We start from the raw sequence: 13,879 nt of genomic DNA, 5'->3' as shown, positions 1-13,879 counted from the left end.
AAATCCCATGGACAGCGGAGCCTGGCAGGCTACAGGCCATAGGGTCTCAAAGAGTTGGACACAACTGAAGCAACTTAGCACGTGTAAATCGTATGGGATTATGAACAGACTTTCCTAGGTGGAAATGAAGTGATCTGATTCGATATTTAAGAAAAGAAGACAACAAAATGACAGTGTTAGTCACGCAGTCATGTCTGACTCTTTGTGACCCCAGGGACTGTGTAGCCTGTCAGGCTCCTCTGTGCTATCCATGGAATTCTGCAGGTAAGAATACTGGAGTGGGTAGCCATTCCTTTCTTTGGGGGATCTTCCTGACCCAGGGATGAAACCTGGGTCTCCTGCATTGCAGGCAGATTCTTTACAGTCTGAGCCACCAGAGAAGCCCAAGAAGGGAAGGGGGATTAACAAATGTGGATGTATATTAAGTGTGAGCATAGAGGCAAGTCCAGTGCCTGCAGTGTTTCTTAGATTTCTTAGAACCTCTGACAGAGGTTCAGTAGTAAGCCAAAGACTAAATAATTACAGTGGTGAACTCCGATGAGTCTGCTCCACAATCTTTCTGGTCCATTCTTAGGGCAAGCTGAGCATGTCCAGTCTGGAGATGGAAGAACTTTCAGGAGAAAGCTGTAGTCAAGAATCCAGATGAGAGGTGGTGAGGACCTGGCCAAAGGCAAACTGTCTTCATATAATTTTTTTTTTTTTTAAGAAAAATGGTGTTACCTTGGAATTAGTTAATAACTATTGCTGTTGGTTTTCTTCATGTGAATTCTTTCTCCACTGTCTTATTTTTCAGTGTTATTGATGTCTTCATGCTGTAAATTTAAGGAGCAGAGCTGTGAGGAGAATCTTTGAGGTGTAGTAACTCAGTAATGTGAACGGTTGAGGTTTCTAGCTTTCGTAGAAAGTATATATAGTGGCAGGTTTTTATCCCAGGGAATAAAAGTGAGTGATAGGGCACTAGGAAAAAAAGCAGGATGTTACCTGAGGAAATAAACCATAAAACATAATCAGATAATAAATAGCTGTCTAGAAACACTAGCCTAGAGTATCAAAATAGCAGTAGCCTAATTTTAGATAAATCTGGTATCTTTACTGATTGAGAAATATCTCAGTGGGGGTTTTTATTTTTTAGACCCTTAAAATTACTGAATGTAATACGTTGGTGAAAAGATTCATTTTATAGGTAAAAATTATTTTGGAATTAATAGAAAGCTATGGCTTAGCTAAAACAGGTTTAATGTCTATCTCATCCAAAAAGGATTTGTTATTGCAAAGCAGGACCAAGCTTTTGTTCAGTTAATCCGTTGGTCCACACAAATTCGCAAAGTGTCTGCCAACACGGCACAGCTAACATGTGTCTTAGACCACCCAGCCTTCTCCCTATCTCACCCTTGGCTTATTTTGATTTGTAAGCATTTGTCATAATCTAGAATTTAACATGTTTGTCTACTTGTTCATTGTCTCTTGACCCCAGTGGAATGTAGGTTCAGGGGCAGGAAACCTCTCTTACTCAGCGAGGTGCAGCCAGCGCTTTGCGCAGAATAGGCACTTGGCAGGTTTTTGCTGAATGAGAGATTAGATGTAGAAACTGATAAATTGGTGGCAGTGGGAATGTGAATTAGGTCCTGAAGTGTCAGCGGGGTATGGATAGGATAAATGGAGTAGGGGGCCAATTCAGACAGGTCAATACAAGTGAAATGGTGGGGCTTTGTTTAGGGGGATAAGGAGTTGAGCAGAGGGATTAAAGCAGTGATTTTGTGTTAGATTGTTTGAGGCGGGGAGGGGGGGGGTGGAAATTAAGGTTGTTACGGGGAGGGGCAGATTGAAGGGAATATCCAAGCCAAGCAGGATTTTAGAGCTGAAAGAGATTTTGTGATTCAACCAGTTCCCTTAAAGATGAAATGGCTGGGTTGCTGAGAGGTTGACAGGTGACCTAGATAGTTAACTAGATGGTTAATGCTGTTGCAACTGGAAATCTCATTCTGTTGACTTCCATTCCAATGCTCTTTGTGTGTTACTTTGGAAACAGGAAAGGCATGAGACTGTTTGAATGAAAGACAATACATCATAAAGTTGATGTTTATAAAAAATTATCTGATGCCATATATAGGGTGAGTTGGAAAGGGAAGACTCGAATTCCAAGAGAACAGACAATAGATTAGGAAGTATTGTAAGCAGTGGCGCTTCAAATTTCTAAATCTATTCCTCGTTTTATATCGATTAGCTGATTTAAAACTTTTCAGCCGTGTTTGAACTGATAAAGACAACAGTCCATGCAGTTGGGGTGAAAATAATGTGTGTTCTCAATTTCATGTTACTGAGGACCATTTTGTGGTCCTCTCCTCAAGTCTGTTTTGAGTCACAGGCTGCCTCTGCAGCGACTTTAGAAGAATCACACACGTATAAGTTCCTTTTTAGCGGTGTGTGTAGACATTGTTGATCGCCTACACAGGTTCAGTTCCTCCTTACTAACAAAACCCTACTTTTCTTCAGTGTTTTACCTCAACCCCAGGCACGATCCCTCTCCTGGACTGGATAGCACCGGACCCTGGTGATGACTCAACACCTTTGCCAGCGATCCTTAAAAATCCCAATCATAAGCCAATCCGTGCATGACTGCCACAGGTTGATCCAAGGAGACTTAAGAAACCTCCTGTAGTCGGAGGAGCAGTCTTTCGTCTCTACTAGTGGCAACATTTTGTGACCATGGTGGAAGCCAGTCTGTTGACAAATCTGAAATATAGAAGAGAGCTAGAGAGATAGTACCAGTTGCAGCAGGAGCCCAGATTGCACAGTGGCTGGGCTCAATCCTGTCTTTGCAAGCCAGCTGGATAGGGGTTTTTGAGTACTTGCAGACAAAATCATCCTGTGAGAGATGTAAAAAGATCGTAGGGGGAAATACACTGCAACAGAAATACCCATGATAGTGGAGACCGTCTATCTTGCTCGAGGCTTAGAGGCTACCTGACTGAGTACTGTTGAATGTGTGAAAGTAACATCCTAATTCGCAAAGGAGTCACTTCCCTTGAGAAACTGGCTCTTTCAAGTCAGGGTTTTCTACTGCTCTCCCAGTCAACAATATTTACTGATCTCCATCATGTCTGGCAATTACACAAGGTTGTGTTCATAGCTAACAAATAAATAGTGTAACTAATACACATCATTTGCTAGCAATTCTATTAACAGAAGCATTTTATATGTATCTATCCATTTATTTTGAAAAAAGATTAAAAGAGCAGAAAAACCTGTAGAAGACCAGAAAAACTGTGCTGCCTCATAGCTGAGAGGCAGTGAGGTGAGGAGGTTTCATGACATGCCCCTGTTTGGTCACACATCCAGGAAGAGATGGACGTGGGATTTGATCTCAGGCAATCTATCTTGACTGCCTTGACTGCCTTGACAGCACATAGAAGGCAAGTTTCCTGACTGTTGACAAAAGCAGCAAGATGGCAAAGAATGTTGAGAACTGCTGGCTATGAAATATATAATGGGGATTGGGAAAAAAAGGCAGAGTGTCAATTTATTCTGGTTTTATAATTTCTCACCTCAGACTCAGCATAACAGACAAAGACTATCATGCTTTGCAATAAGGGAGCCACTAGCCACATATGGCTACTGAGCATTTGAAATGGGGCTGGTGTGGATCTGGATGTGCTACAAGTGAAAGACATGCACCAGATTTGAACACACAATGAGAAAAAATACATATAAAATCTTTTTCATACTTTATTATATGAATCACATGTTATATTCTGTGAAATGATAATCTTTAGGGTTATATAACTATAGTGTTAAACTAATTTAACTTCTTTCTACATATTTAAAATTTGTTTTGTTTTGTTTTGGTTGCACTGGATCTTCATTGCTTTGTGTGGGTTTTCTCTAGTTGTGAGTGTAGGCTACTCTTCATTGCAGTGCGCGGGCTTCTCACTGCGGTGGCAGTGGCATCTCTTGTTGCAGAGCACAGGCTTTGGGCACATCGGCTTCCGTAGTTGTGGCACACGGGCTCAGTAGTTGTGGTCTCAGCCCCTAGAGCCTGAGCTCAGTAGTAGGTCCTGGGCCTGTGGGATCCTCCTAGATCACAGATCTAACCCAAGTTCCCTGCATTGGCAGGTAGATTCTTTACCATTGCACCACCAGAGAAAGTCCTCTTTCTACATATCTTACTGTGGCTGTAAGATTTAAAGTTATCAATGTAGCATGTTATGTTGTATTACATTATCTTTTTTGTTGGACAGTGCTACTTTACTGATTTTATGTTTACTGATGTTTCTGGGCTCTCTCTACATTCTCTGTTAAAATATGCCTTAATGTTCAGAGACACTTTATTAACCATTTCAATAGCAGGTGGGTATTGACTTTTTTCCTAGAAATAACTGTATGTGAACAAAATTACTTAAGAAATTGTTGTTCTCAGCTGCTCTTAATACGTTAGTCATCTAATTAGCACTTTTGTAGAATGTTATAGGATTTGTGAAGTTCTGGAATTTGAAAATAGAAGTAGAAGAAATTAGAAAGAGGTAGCACTTTAAGTTCTGACATTTAGGTTACCAGGCTCAGTGGCCACTTCTGGAAGAAATCACTCTCCATGAGAATACACAGGTTTATGCTAAATGGAGATTTAATACTGTAAACTTTCCTGTTTTTGTATTGTAAACAGGGCAAAGGTCTACTAAGTACCACCTGCTTTTCAAACCAAAGCTTTGTATCTGTTCTTTCTCAAACTACACTGTGGATCACATAAACTGCATATTTTTCTTAGTCCTTTTAATATTGTAGCTTAAAATGCACTCACGGTAGACAATCTGTGATTGTATTCCGAAGTGAAAGACTGAGAGTAATTTAGGATAAAAGTGGCCTGTGAGGTTGGAAGTTGCAAATGCATTAAAAAAAAAAAAAAAATCAGGTCCCTTCTTACCCCAAAGCAGGCAGCAGCAAATAGCTTCTTCCCATTTTCCTTTTTGGGCCATTTCTCCTTTTCATTATTTTGATTTGGTGTGACGTCTGTACATGTCTAAGATATACAACAGCTAAATAAACATATGGCCTCACTTAAGGGAAGTTTCCATATAGGTCAGTGCACTTTTTGAGCTATATAAATATCAGATTATTTCGGATTTGAGAAAAGTGAATGTTAGGATCCTATCCAAGATCCGCATAGTTATTAGTTTTTCTTTTCTAAATTTTCAAGGTGAAAACATAAAGACAAAATGAAAAACTATGTCGACTCCTGAAAAAAGATTGTTTGCAAAATGTGTGTTTAACAAATTTAAATGAAACCGTTGTGTCTCTGCATACATTTTTACTGAGGAGTTTGTGAATCAATCAACCAATCAATGAGCTAATAACTCAGTCAATGATCAATAGGCACTGATTGGTTACTGTGAACATTAAGGGCTTCCCAGGTAGCGCTAGTGGTAAAGAATCCACCTGCCAATGCAGGAGACACGGGAGATAAAATTTCGATTCCTGGCTTGGGAATATCCCCTGGGGAAGGAAATGGCAACCCATTGCAGTATTCTTGCCTGGAAAATTTTCATGGAAAATGAAAAATTCCATGGAGAGAGGAGCCTGGTGAGCTATGAGCATGTGCACACCAATCCTGCTCCCCGACCTCCCACACACACACATTGAAAGTTAAGTAGAACAGTGATCCAGTTATTGACCATTTATCTGAAGACAAAACACACTCCCTTGGCAATATTTCATAAAGGTGAAACTTGATCTGAGCCTTGAAAAATGAATAAAATCTAAGAGAAGAAAGGTCAGTTCTAGGCAAGGGGAACACTTTGATCTTATAACAGAAGAAAAGTAATATGTCTCAGAAACAGTAAGAAAATCAGCATTGAATGTTTCTAGTCAGTGGTGAGGAAAAAAAAAATTGGATGGATAGCAAAAGACCACAGGATGGAGGAGATTGAGCCTTAGAAAGAGGAGTTTATTTTGACTTGGGAGATGCCAGAGAACTCATGTATGTTCTGTGAGAAAGTCAGTGTTCAGATATTGATCGAGAGAATAAATGGGAAACGGCACAGGATCTGACCTTGTAAGCTCTAGTCCGAGGACCATGGCGGTGGTGTGATGACTAGGGTGGTTGATGATCATACAGAAATCGGTTTGTAAGAAAAAATAAGACATAGCTTTTAGTTGTGATTTTGGACTTCAGCCTTTCTGTTTCTTTTTATCCTTCTCAATAGATGACCATTTCTTCTGCTTTTTCACATCTTCCTTGCTCAGAGAAACTTTCATAAATATTTGCCAAGAGCAAATCAATGAAATACTTTTCAAGTGTATATCCCCATCAAAAGTATCTGCCTACAGTATCTGTGTTCATTTAGCTGTTGTGTATCACAGCACAATGGTAAACAAAATCCTGCTTTCTTCCTTTCCCTTTATTTAAACTGTTTCTCCACCCTGACATTCTCCCCTTCATCCTTGCTAATAGATCCATTTAAAAAAATCTCTTAAAAATGCCATTTCACTTTGTTTCTTGGTTCATTCCTGCTAAAGGTTTTTGCACTTCTCTTTTGCTGATTAATCAGCAACCATAGCCCATGTCATGTTTCAGTTTTTGTACATTATTTCATCAGATACTTAATTGGTACCTCTTGGAGGACAGGTAGCGTGTCTTACGATCCCCTGTATGGTTGAGATCAGAGCTCGGCATAGATGTATTGATAAAATTTGCTGTCAAGTGACACTGAATTATTTTGTGATAGTGTTCTGGCCTAGGCACATGGCATGTCTTACCTGGGCTATAACTGCAGTCTTTTAATTCATCGTCTTGACTCCAACTCATCCTTCATTTGCTGTGCAAGTTATTTTTGTATGCTTGAGATTGGTATGCATTATCTCAGAATAAAATCCTAATCTTTAGCATTCAAGGCTGTCTATCACCTGGTTCTGGGCCATGCTTCTAACACCCATCCCAGCCTTATCCTGCCAGATACTCTGGTGATGCTGAATCATGGGCCCCCAGTGGTAATCAGGCTTTCGATCAATGCTATTGCCTCAGGCTAGAATATACTGCTTACTTCGCTGGTGATTCCTTTTTCTTTTTTTTATTTTTAAGATGTAAAATTTTAATATACATACATCATTTACACATACATACATATATGCATACAAGTACATAATGTGATTACACTCACATAATTTAAGGAAATTAACCTCTCATACTGTTTATAGAACATATATAATAGAAAAACTACAGTGTTCAACAGAGGAGAATTTAATTAATTATAACAAATGCATGCTATGGAACACTATGCAGTTGTTAAAAATGATGGGCCTGAATAGTAGTTACTCAAAGAGTTTGGGATATAGTTTTAGATTTTCAAAGCAGGCCGCAGAAGATTTTGGGGGTGGTTATTGTTGCCTCAAGCAACTCCAGCTAGGTACAATGCCAAAATTTAGATAAACCTCATCTTTTTGCCATTGACAAAAACACTGCCTCCTCACTCTGCAGCTTCACACGGTGAGAATCACTGCAAGAAATGATCAAATATTGTGGTCAGACAAACAAGTCCTCTACCAAATACCTATTTCCTATGAAATTTTGGGTGATCACTTTAAATCACCTCATTGAAACATGTCTTGCCTCTCTGTGCTCACATGACAGATGATACGCAATTTTTTTTTTTTTTGGTGGGACTATATGAAATTACGTCTTGAAATGCTCCTAACTTAAAGTATATGGAAAACAAAATGTTATCAAAATAAGTGGACTGTGGATCCTAAGTGTGCGAACTCTGAGAAATGAGAACAGTAAGTAATATTTATTTGTGGAAGTATGCGGTTTCTAATCTTAAATCTATTTCAGCTTGTTCTACACTAAATCACACTGGAAAATACCAACCGAATAAAGTCTATACTTTTAGCAGCTCTGAAAAAGTCGGAACTCTTTCTTTTTGTTACTATAATCTGGCTTCTTCTATTAAAGGTCAAAAGTTATAGACAACATGCTTAGCAAGGGGTAATTATTTTTTACCAAGAAAATATATTTTCAGATGTTTGCAGAAATGGGGCTTTTAAAACCTATCCTTAGTTCCTTGTGCATTGGTTGATACTTTCTGTTCCACCAAAACTTAAGAGTTGTTAATATTCACTCATTTATTCATTCATTCATTTGACAATGATTCACACAGCTGGCATTGTGTGCCTGGCAAGGTGCTAGGTGTTGGGATTCAGCAGTGAGCAGAAAAAGACATGGAGACCTTGAATCGTGACATCCGCAATCCAGGGGGAAAAGAGAATTATTATCGTACAAATAAATGAGAATTCTATTAAGCGTGCTAAATTAGAGAAGCTGGTGAGAAAGTCTAAAAGGGGATCTGACCCAGGTAAGGAGGTCAGGGAAGGTTTCCCTGAGAACACGACAACTACACTGATCTGTAAATGATGTGCTTAGTCGCTCAGTATGTCCGACTCTTTCCGACCCCATGGACTGACTATAGCCACCAGGCTTCTCCAGGCAAGAATACTGGAGTGGGTTACCATGTCCTCCTCCAGGAGGTCTTCCCAAACCAGGGATCGAACCCAGGTTTCCCACATTGCTGGCAGATTCTTTACCATCTGAGCCACCAAGGAAACCTGAGAGGGGATCTGACCCAGGTGAGGAGGTCAGGGAAGGCTTCCCTGAGGAGGTTACAATTGCACTGATCTGTAAATGATGAGGAAGAGCTAAAATTGCATTCCATGCAGCGGGCCTATGATGGGCAAAGGCCCTGTGGGAGCAGTGGGCCTGGCAACCATGGCGGAGTGGAAGTAGGTTGGTGAGGCTTGCAGAGAGAGCTGGGGTACTCGTGGTGGAGACAGGATGGAGTGCAAGAAGGGGTCAAGCCCACGCAGGTGTTAGACCATTTTAGGGATGCCTTTGTCCTGATTGTTTGGGAAAACTGTCAAGGGTTTATAAGCAGCGGGAGATAAGATCAGGTTTCTGTGTTGAGAGGATCCCTAGCGTTCAAAGCAGGGAACACACTGGAGGGGGGAAAAAGTGAGTGAGGGCAGATGATTTGAGACTAGTGCAGTTGCTTGAGCGGATGGTGGTTTCTGAAATCCGGGTGGCAACAGAAAGCAGGCTGGAGAGAGACTTGGAGTGAAACAGCACTTGGTGACCAACTGGATACATGGTGTGACTCCTGGGTTTCTCCGCTGGCCAAAACGTTTCCAAATTAGGCTTGTGCAGACCTGACTTATTTATTCTCCAAAGAAATCTCTCTTTCAGTGAGCCTCAGAATTTTTATTCTATCACTATTTACGGAGCACGTTATGCATCTGGTTGCTGGTGACACAGGAGTGGACCAGTTCGTCTCTTATGGATATAGTGCCTATTGCTTCTGGTAAGGCTGATGAAGGTGAAGATCAGTGCAAGCAAAATAAAAACAATAAACTATGGCAGGTCAATTTTTCTTCTAGGAAATCAGAATAAATGTCTTTTTAAAAAAATGCTTTACACTTTCTAAAGCCTCTTACTACCTCACAGGAACCAGTGGGACAGACAGGAAGGTGTAATTTGAGGAGCCAGTACAGATGGACACTCCTAAGGTCACAGAGGTGTGAGAAATCAGTACATGGACTCAGTTTTTCCAAGATGAGGGTTTGTCCTCCTTTTCAAAATGAAGACCATCATCAAGGTTGAAAAGGCAGCCTGCCAGAGAACAGTACTCCTTTCTAAATAGTCTTATTTTGAAAAAATAAGACTCATGGCCTCTCAACCACGGAAAGAAAGAGCATACTTCTAAATGAAGTCCTAGCCACAAAAGCGTGTTTCCCGCCTTCATTATTAGCTGTAATAACATAGCCAGAGTCTTTACTGGCCAAATGAAGGCAGGTGAATCAGGGAAATTCTGACTTTGTACTGATTCATCATGGAAGTGAACAGTTTCAGGTATGGATCTTGGAAGCTCTTGTATAGACCCTGTGGGGAGAACTTGGAACCAAGGGAAATAAAAAGGCAGGCCTACTTTCGTCTTAGGTTGGATGGCATCACCGACTTGATGGACATGAGTTTGAGCAAGCTCTGGGAGATGGTGAAGCACAGGGAAGCCTGGCGTGCTGCAGTCCATGGGGTCGCAAAGAGTCAGACAACACTGAGTGACTGACAACAACTTTCATCTTTATTTGGCATTATTTGAGTGCTTAGTTATGTGAAAAATTTTGGTGCTTTGTCTCTGTTACATCAGTTTACTTCTCATATTTAGCTGTTCTATACTCATGAAGGGATTTAAAGCAATGTTCTTATATTTTCAACAAGCTTGATTTTTACATGACTTTAAGAAGGTTGATCCCAGGGTGATGGTCTGACCTCCTGTGACCTACCAAAGCATTAGAGATGGGAGCAGCATCTTCCCAGCAGCTATGATTTCTCAATTCTAAGGACAGTCAATTGTGACAGAACAGGTCCATCAACTGGTATCTCTTCTCTCCTAGAGGAGATTCTTGTTTCTGCCGAATTATGAAAAAACATCCCAACACACATCTGGACCAAATATTCAATAACATTATTTATCAAAATAAATTTATTAAAAGTATTCAAAGACCACTTCAAAGTTTAGCTGCCATCAGGACAGTTTTGGCACTCATAATGGACATTGTCATTTTCTACACAAAAGCACTCATTCTCGTACAGACACCAATTGACAGTTCAAACACAATCGTTTCAGTTTTAGAGTTATGTGAGACAACAGTACTGATGATCTGCAGACATAGGAACTTCAGTACCCTTGCACATAGTAAACATATATTACCTAGAACTAAAGAAACTACAGCTAAAACCACTATGTGGTAACAAGGACTGATTTAGGGAAAGATGTACAGCCACCTAGCTGAGGCCACATAATCCCAGACCTATTGATTGTAAATGCTTCTGGACCAATAGTGTTGCATCGTTATCTTTCAGTCTCAAGCTCCTGCTTTTCCAGCATGAGACACACCACATTTAGCCCACACTCTCTCTCTGTGCTCCATCAGTTACGGAAGCTGCCCCAGTACCAGCTTCTCCTATGTGGCGACTGGCTTCCTGATTCACTACCCAGCTCTGAATCAATAGTTCTGAGTGATGTTTCCTGAACACCCAGGCTGAATTCAAGGTCAGTCTTTTCGGCAGGTGACAGCCTTTCCCCTTAGGAAAAAAATGAAAAGTCCTCCATTTCTGGGCTCCCGCTTTCATCTCATGTAGCATGGGGTTCTGTGGTGATCTGCGGCTTTTTACACAAGTCCTGGTAGAATTCTGACTCCAAGAAACGCGGATAAGAGTTGTTCTCCATCAAGCTGTACACCCTTTTCTGGGCAGTTGTGAAGCAGCCACTGGTAGCCTCCTGTATGTTTTGGGCAATCAGAGTTTTGGTTTGAAAGTCTATGTTGATCTGAAATAAAACAAAGTTTTATTCCATATTAAGAGTTAGAAATTGAAATATATGTAGTATTTGAAAACAAACAAAAAAAACACCCAAACTATAATGTGTGGCCAGTGTTGCCAGCTAAGTCAGTGAAGAAATGTAATTAACCTCACTGAGAGCCAGAAGTAGGGGAAAAACAGCCTACTCACCCACCCCCCTTTAATTTGAGGTCTCTAAATTCTTTTCACTTTGGTGCTGAGGATGTTTAAAATATGCTGAAACAAAGAACTTTTCTCCCCCTTTACCTCTTTTGGAGCTTCTTTTTCTATGAAGTCAGTATATATTTTCTTTGCTTTTGAGGACAGCTTTTGGGGTGACTTGGTTTTTTTGAAGTCTTCACAGGCCAGCCAGAATTCAATATTTTCTTCACAGAATTCAGATTTTAAAAAAGCCCTGAATGCAGCAAGACCATCTGGGGGAGGGAAGGAAGAAAGCATGCAGAAATTGCATTGAGTGTCCAAATAATCCCTTATGTGTTTTCCTAGAACTCCCACTCTCCTGGCCCCATATTTTATTATTTGCCAGATGGAAGCAATTTTCTTGAGTTTACTCAAACCTGTAATCGTCAAAATTTCGCTCTTTAAAGACTAAGACACCAGTCAGCAAAATGTGTAAGTTGGCACACTACTACAAAAATATAAACACTTAGCTTTGCTGTTAACACAACTGATAGGGGAGCTCTAAGTTCTTTGGGAATGAAGCCTCTTGAAAACATTGTTTGCAATGGAAAAGCTGACTCAACCTTAACAGACAGCAACTGCCATTACAATCTGGGGTTATTTCCCCCCACTCCCCACCTAATGTGAAAAAGCCATGCATTTCCCTGCTTAATCACTGGGAAATAAAGGAGAAAAATAGGCCCCATGGTACAGGGATTATAAAGTCAAACTCTCCTTGGACAAGCTGCTCTTGCTGTGTGAACACAACCATACCATACTCTCCTGATACTTGAAATGGATCAAATTCAAGAGGTTAACTTACATTTACTGGCTAGCAGCTCATCAAATGCTTCTGACCACAGCTGGGCTTCCTCGGGAGAAGGCCTGCAAAAGAAGGTCTGCACATCAGCTCCTGATAGCCAGAGGTTCCCTCTTCAGCTCAGCAGTGAGCTGTGCATATTGGCAAGTACAAGATTTTCAACTTACTTGATGAAGGTTTGCTGTTTGCTTTTCTTGCCAGTTTTGGGCTTCCCAGGAGAGGAGGAATTTTGCAAGAAGTAGCTCAAACGGTTCTTCCAATCTTTTAATCTACAAAAGAAATAAAAAGATACTCACTTAGCAGCAACACTTGAAACTGCCATTGCTGGTGAAGGCATTTTTACCAAATAAAGTCGCCCCCAGTAGCTACAGACAAGCCAAATAAGACAAAACAACTTCTCCAGTCAGTCTTACTCCTTTAATCCAGCATCTAAGTACTCAACACACTAGTTTCATCCACTCATCTGAACATAATTATTAGTTTTATAAGTAAGGATAGGACGACCTACAATTATAGGGTATTTTAATGAATTTAGTTTGCATAGTTCAAAGGTAGATGCTATTTCTGGCCCACAAAAGGCAGCCAGTTTTTCTGCAACGGTTAATTACAATTCTGAGACATTTCACACTTGAGGAAGCCCACGGTGGACCTGCCCTGAGCCAGCCCATGCTCCTTTCCCTTCTACTCTCAGAGCAGGAGGCTCGGGACCACCCGAGAAGCTGTGCACAATGAGGTGTGTGTGCGCGAGATTGACCGCCCCCTCCCCCAACTCCAGCACTCATTTTAAGAAGGTGATGCAGAACAATTATTTGTTCCACACTCTTGAGTGGGTGAGACTTGCTATTCAATTAAAAAAAAAAATTAAAAGTATATTTAGAATCAGCAAAAATATCTCCATCCTAGCAGTCGTGTAAGCAGATCAGAATGTACAGTGCCTCTCACGAAGGCTGGGGGCGCGTGGCCGCAGGATTCTCCGGTCATTTTCGATGCAGGGAGACAAAAAGCCAACCCGCATCTATCTTCGCCCCTGCATCAAGAATTTTCTGCAGTTTCTAAACTCTACCCGAGTCCTTCAATAAATACCTACACCACACAGATTTAAACGTAACTTAACAAATTAACCTTTTCCACACACACACACACACACACACAGAGACAGAGTTTTCTTTTTTTCCTGCAGAGATGCAGGCAGGCTACCCAGTTCCCATGCCAAAGCCCAGCGCGAGTGTACCGCATTTGCAGCCGCCAGGGACAACTGGGTCCGTAGGGGCGGCCAGTCAGGGAGGAAGAAAGCCGCACTCACAGGGTTCGCTTCATCTTCTCTCGCTTCTCCTCGTTCTTGGGGCCGGTGCCAGCGCCTTTGTCCATGGGTCCGCACTCGTGCTGGACAGCCAGGAACAGAGCACTTTGCATTATCTACCTCCAGCTGGGAACGCTGTTATAGGGGGGCCGGGCTGCCGGCGCCCGTATTTATAGAATAGGTGGCGGCGCGGAGGCGGGGT

At 41.2% G+C, this 13,879-nt stretch overlaps 1 protein-coding gene across 2 annotated transcripts; it reads right to left on the bottom strand.

The window, feature by feature from the left end:
- Positions 1-10,502: 10,502 nt before the first annotated feature.
- On the bottom strand, positions 10,503-13,839 carry RGS2 (regulator of G protein signaling 2). Of its 2 annotated transcripts, none has more exons than XM_006046816.4 (5): positions 13,681-13,839; positions 12,545-12,646; positions 12,381-12,442; positions 11,645-11,811; positions 10,503-11,366 (listed from the first exon to the last, which is right to left on the bottom strand). In XM_006046816.4, exons 1-5 carry the CDS (start codon positions 13,788-13,790, stop codon positions 11,172-11,174), a joined length of 636 nt encoding a protein of 211 aa, XP_006046878.1. In that variant the 5' UTR covers positions 13,791-13,839; the 3' UTR covers positions 10,503-11,171. The 2 variants fall into 2 exon arrangements, with proteins under 2 accessions (XP_006046878.1, XP_006046879.1); XM_006046817.4 differs by having other exon boundaries at positions 13,609-13,749.
- Positions 13,840-13,879: the final 40 nt, after the last annotated feature.

Source organism: Bubalus bubalis, chromosome 5 (assembly GCF_019923935.1).
Source record: "Bubalus bubalis isolate 160015118507 breed Murrah chromosome 5, NDDB_SH_1, whole genome shotgun sequence".
In the NCBI taxonomy this organism is placed as follows: domain Eukaryota; kingdom Metazoa; phylum Chordata; class Mammalia; order Artiodactyla; family Bovidae; genus Bubalus; species Bubalus bubalis.
The sequence above is the reverse complement of the archived record's forward strand: the minus strand, read 5'-3'. Positions and strand labels throughout refer to the sequence as shown.

Excerpts from the sequence above, each read along its gene's own strand:
- RGS2 (XM_006046816.4), bottom strand. The coding sequence starts at position 13,790 with ATGCAAAGTGCTCTGTTCCTGGCTGTCCAGCACGAGTGCGGACCCATG. Across the intron at positions 12,443-12,544 it reads AAACAGCAAACCTTCATCAA|GCCTTCTCCCGAGGAAGCCC; the intron begins GTAAGTTGAAAA and ends CTTCTTTTGCAG. Across the intron at positions 11,367-11,644 it reads AAAAAGAAGCTCCAAAAGAG|ATCAACATAGACTTTCAAAC; the intron begins GTAAAGGGGGAG and ends GTTTTATTTCAG.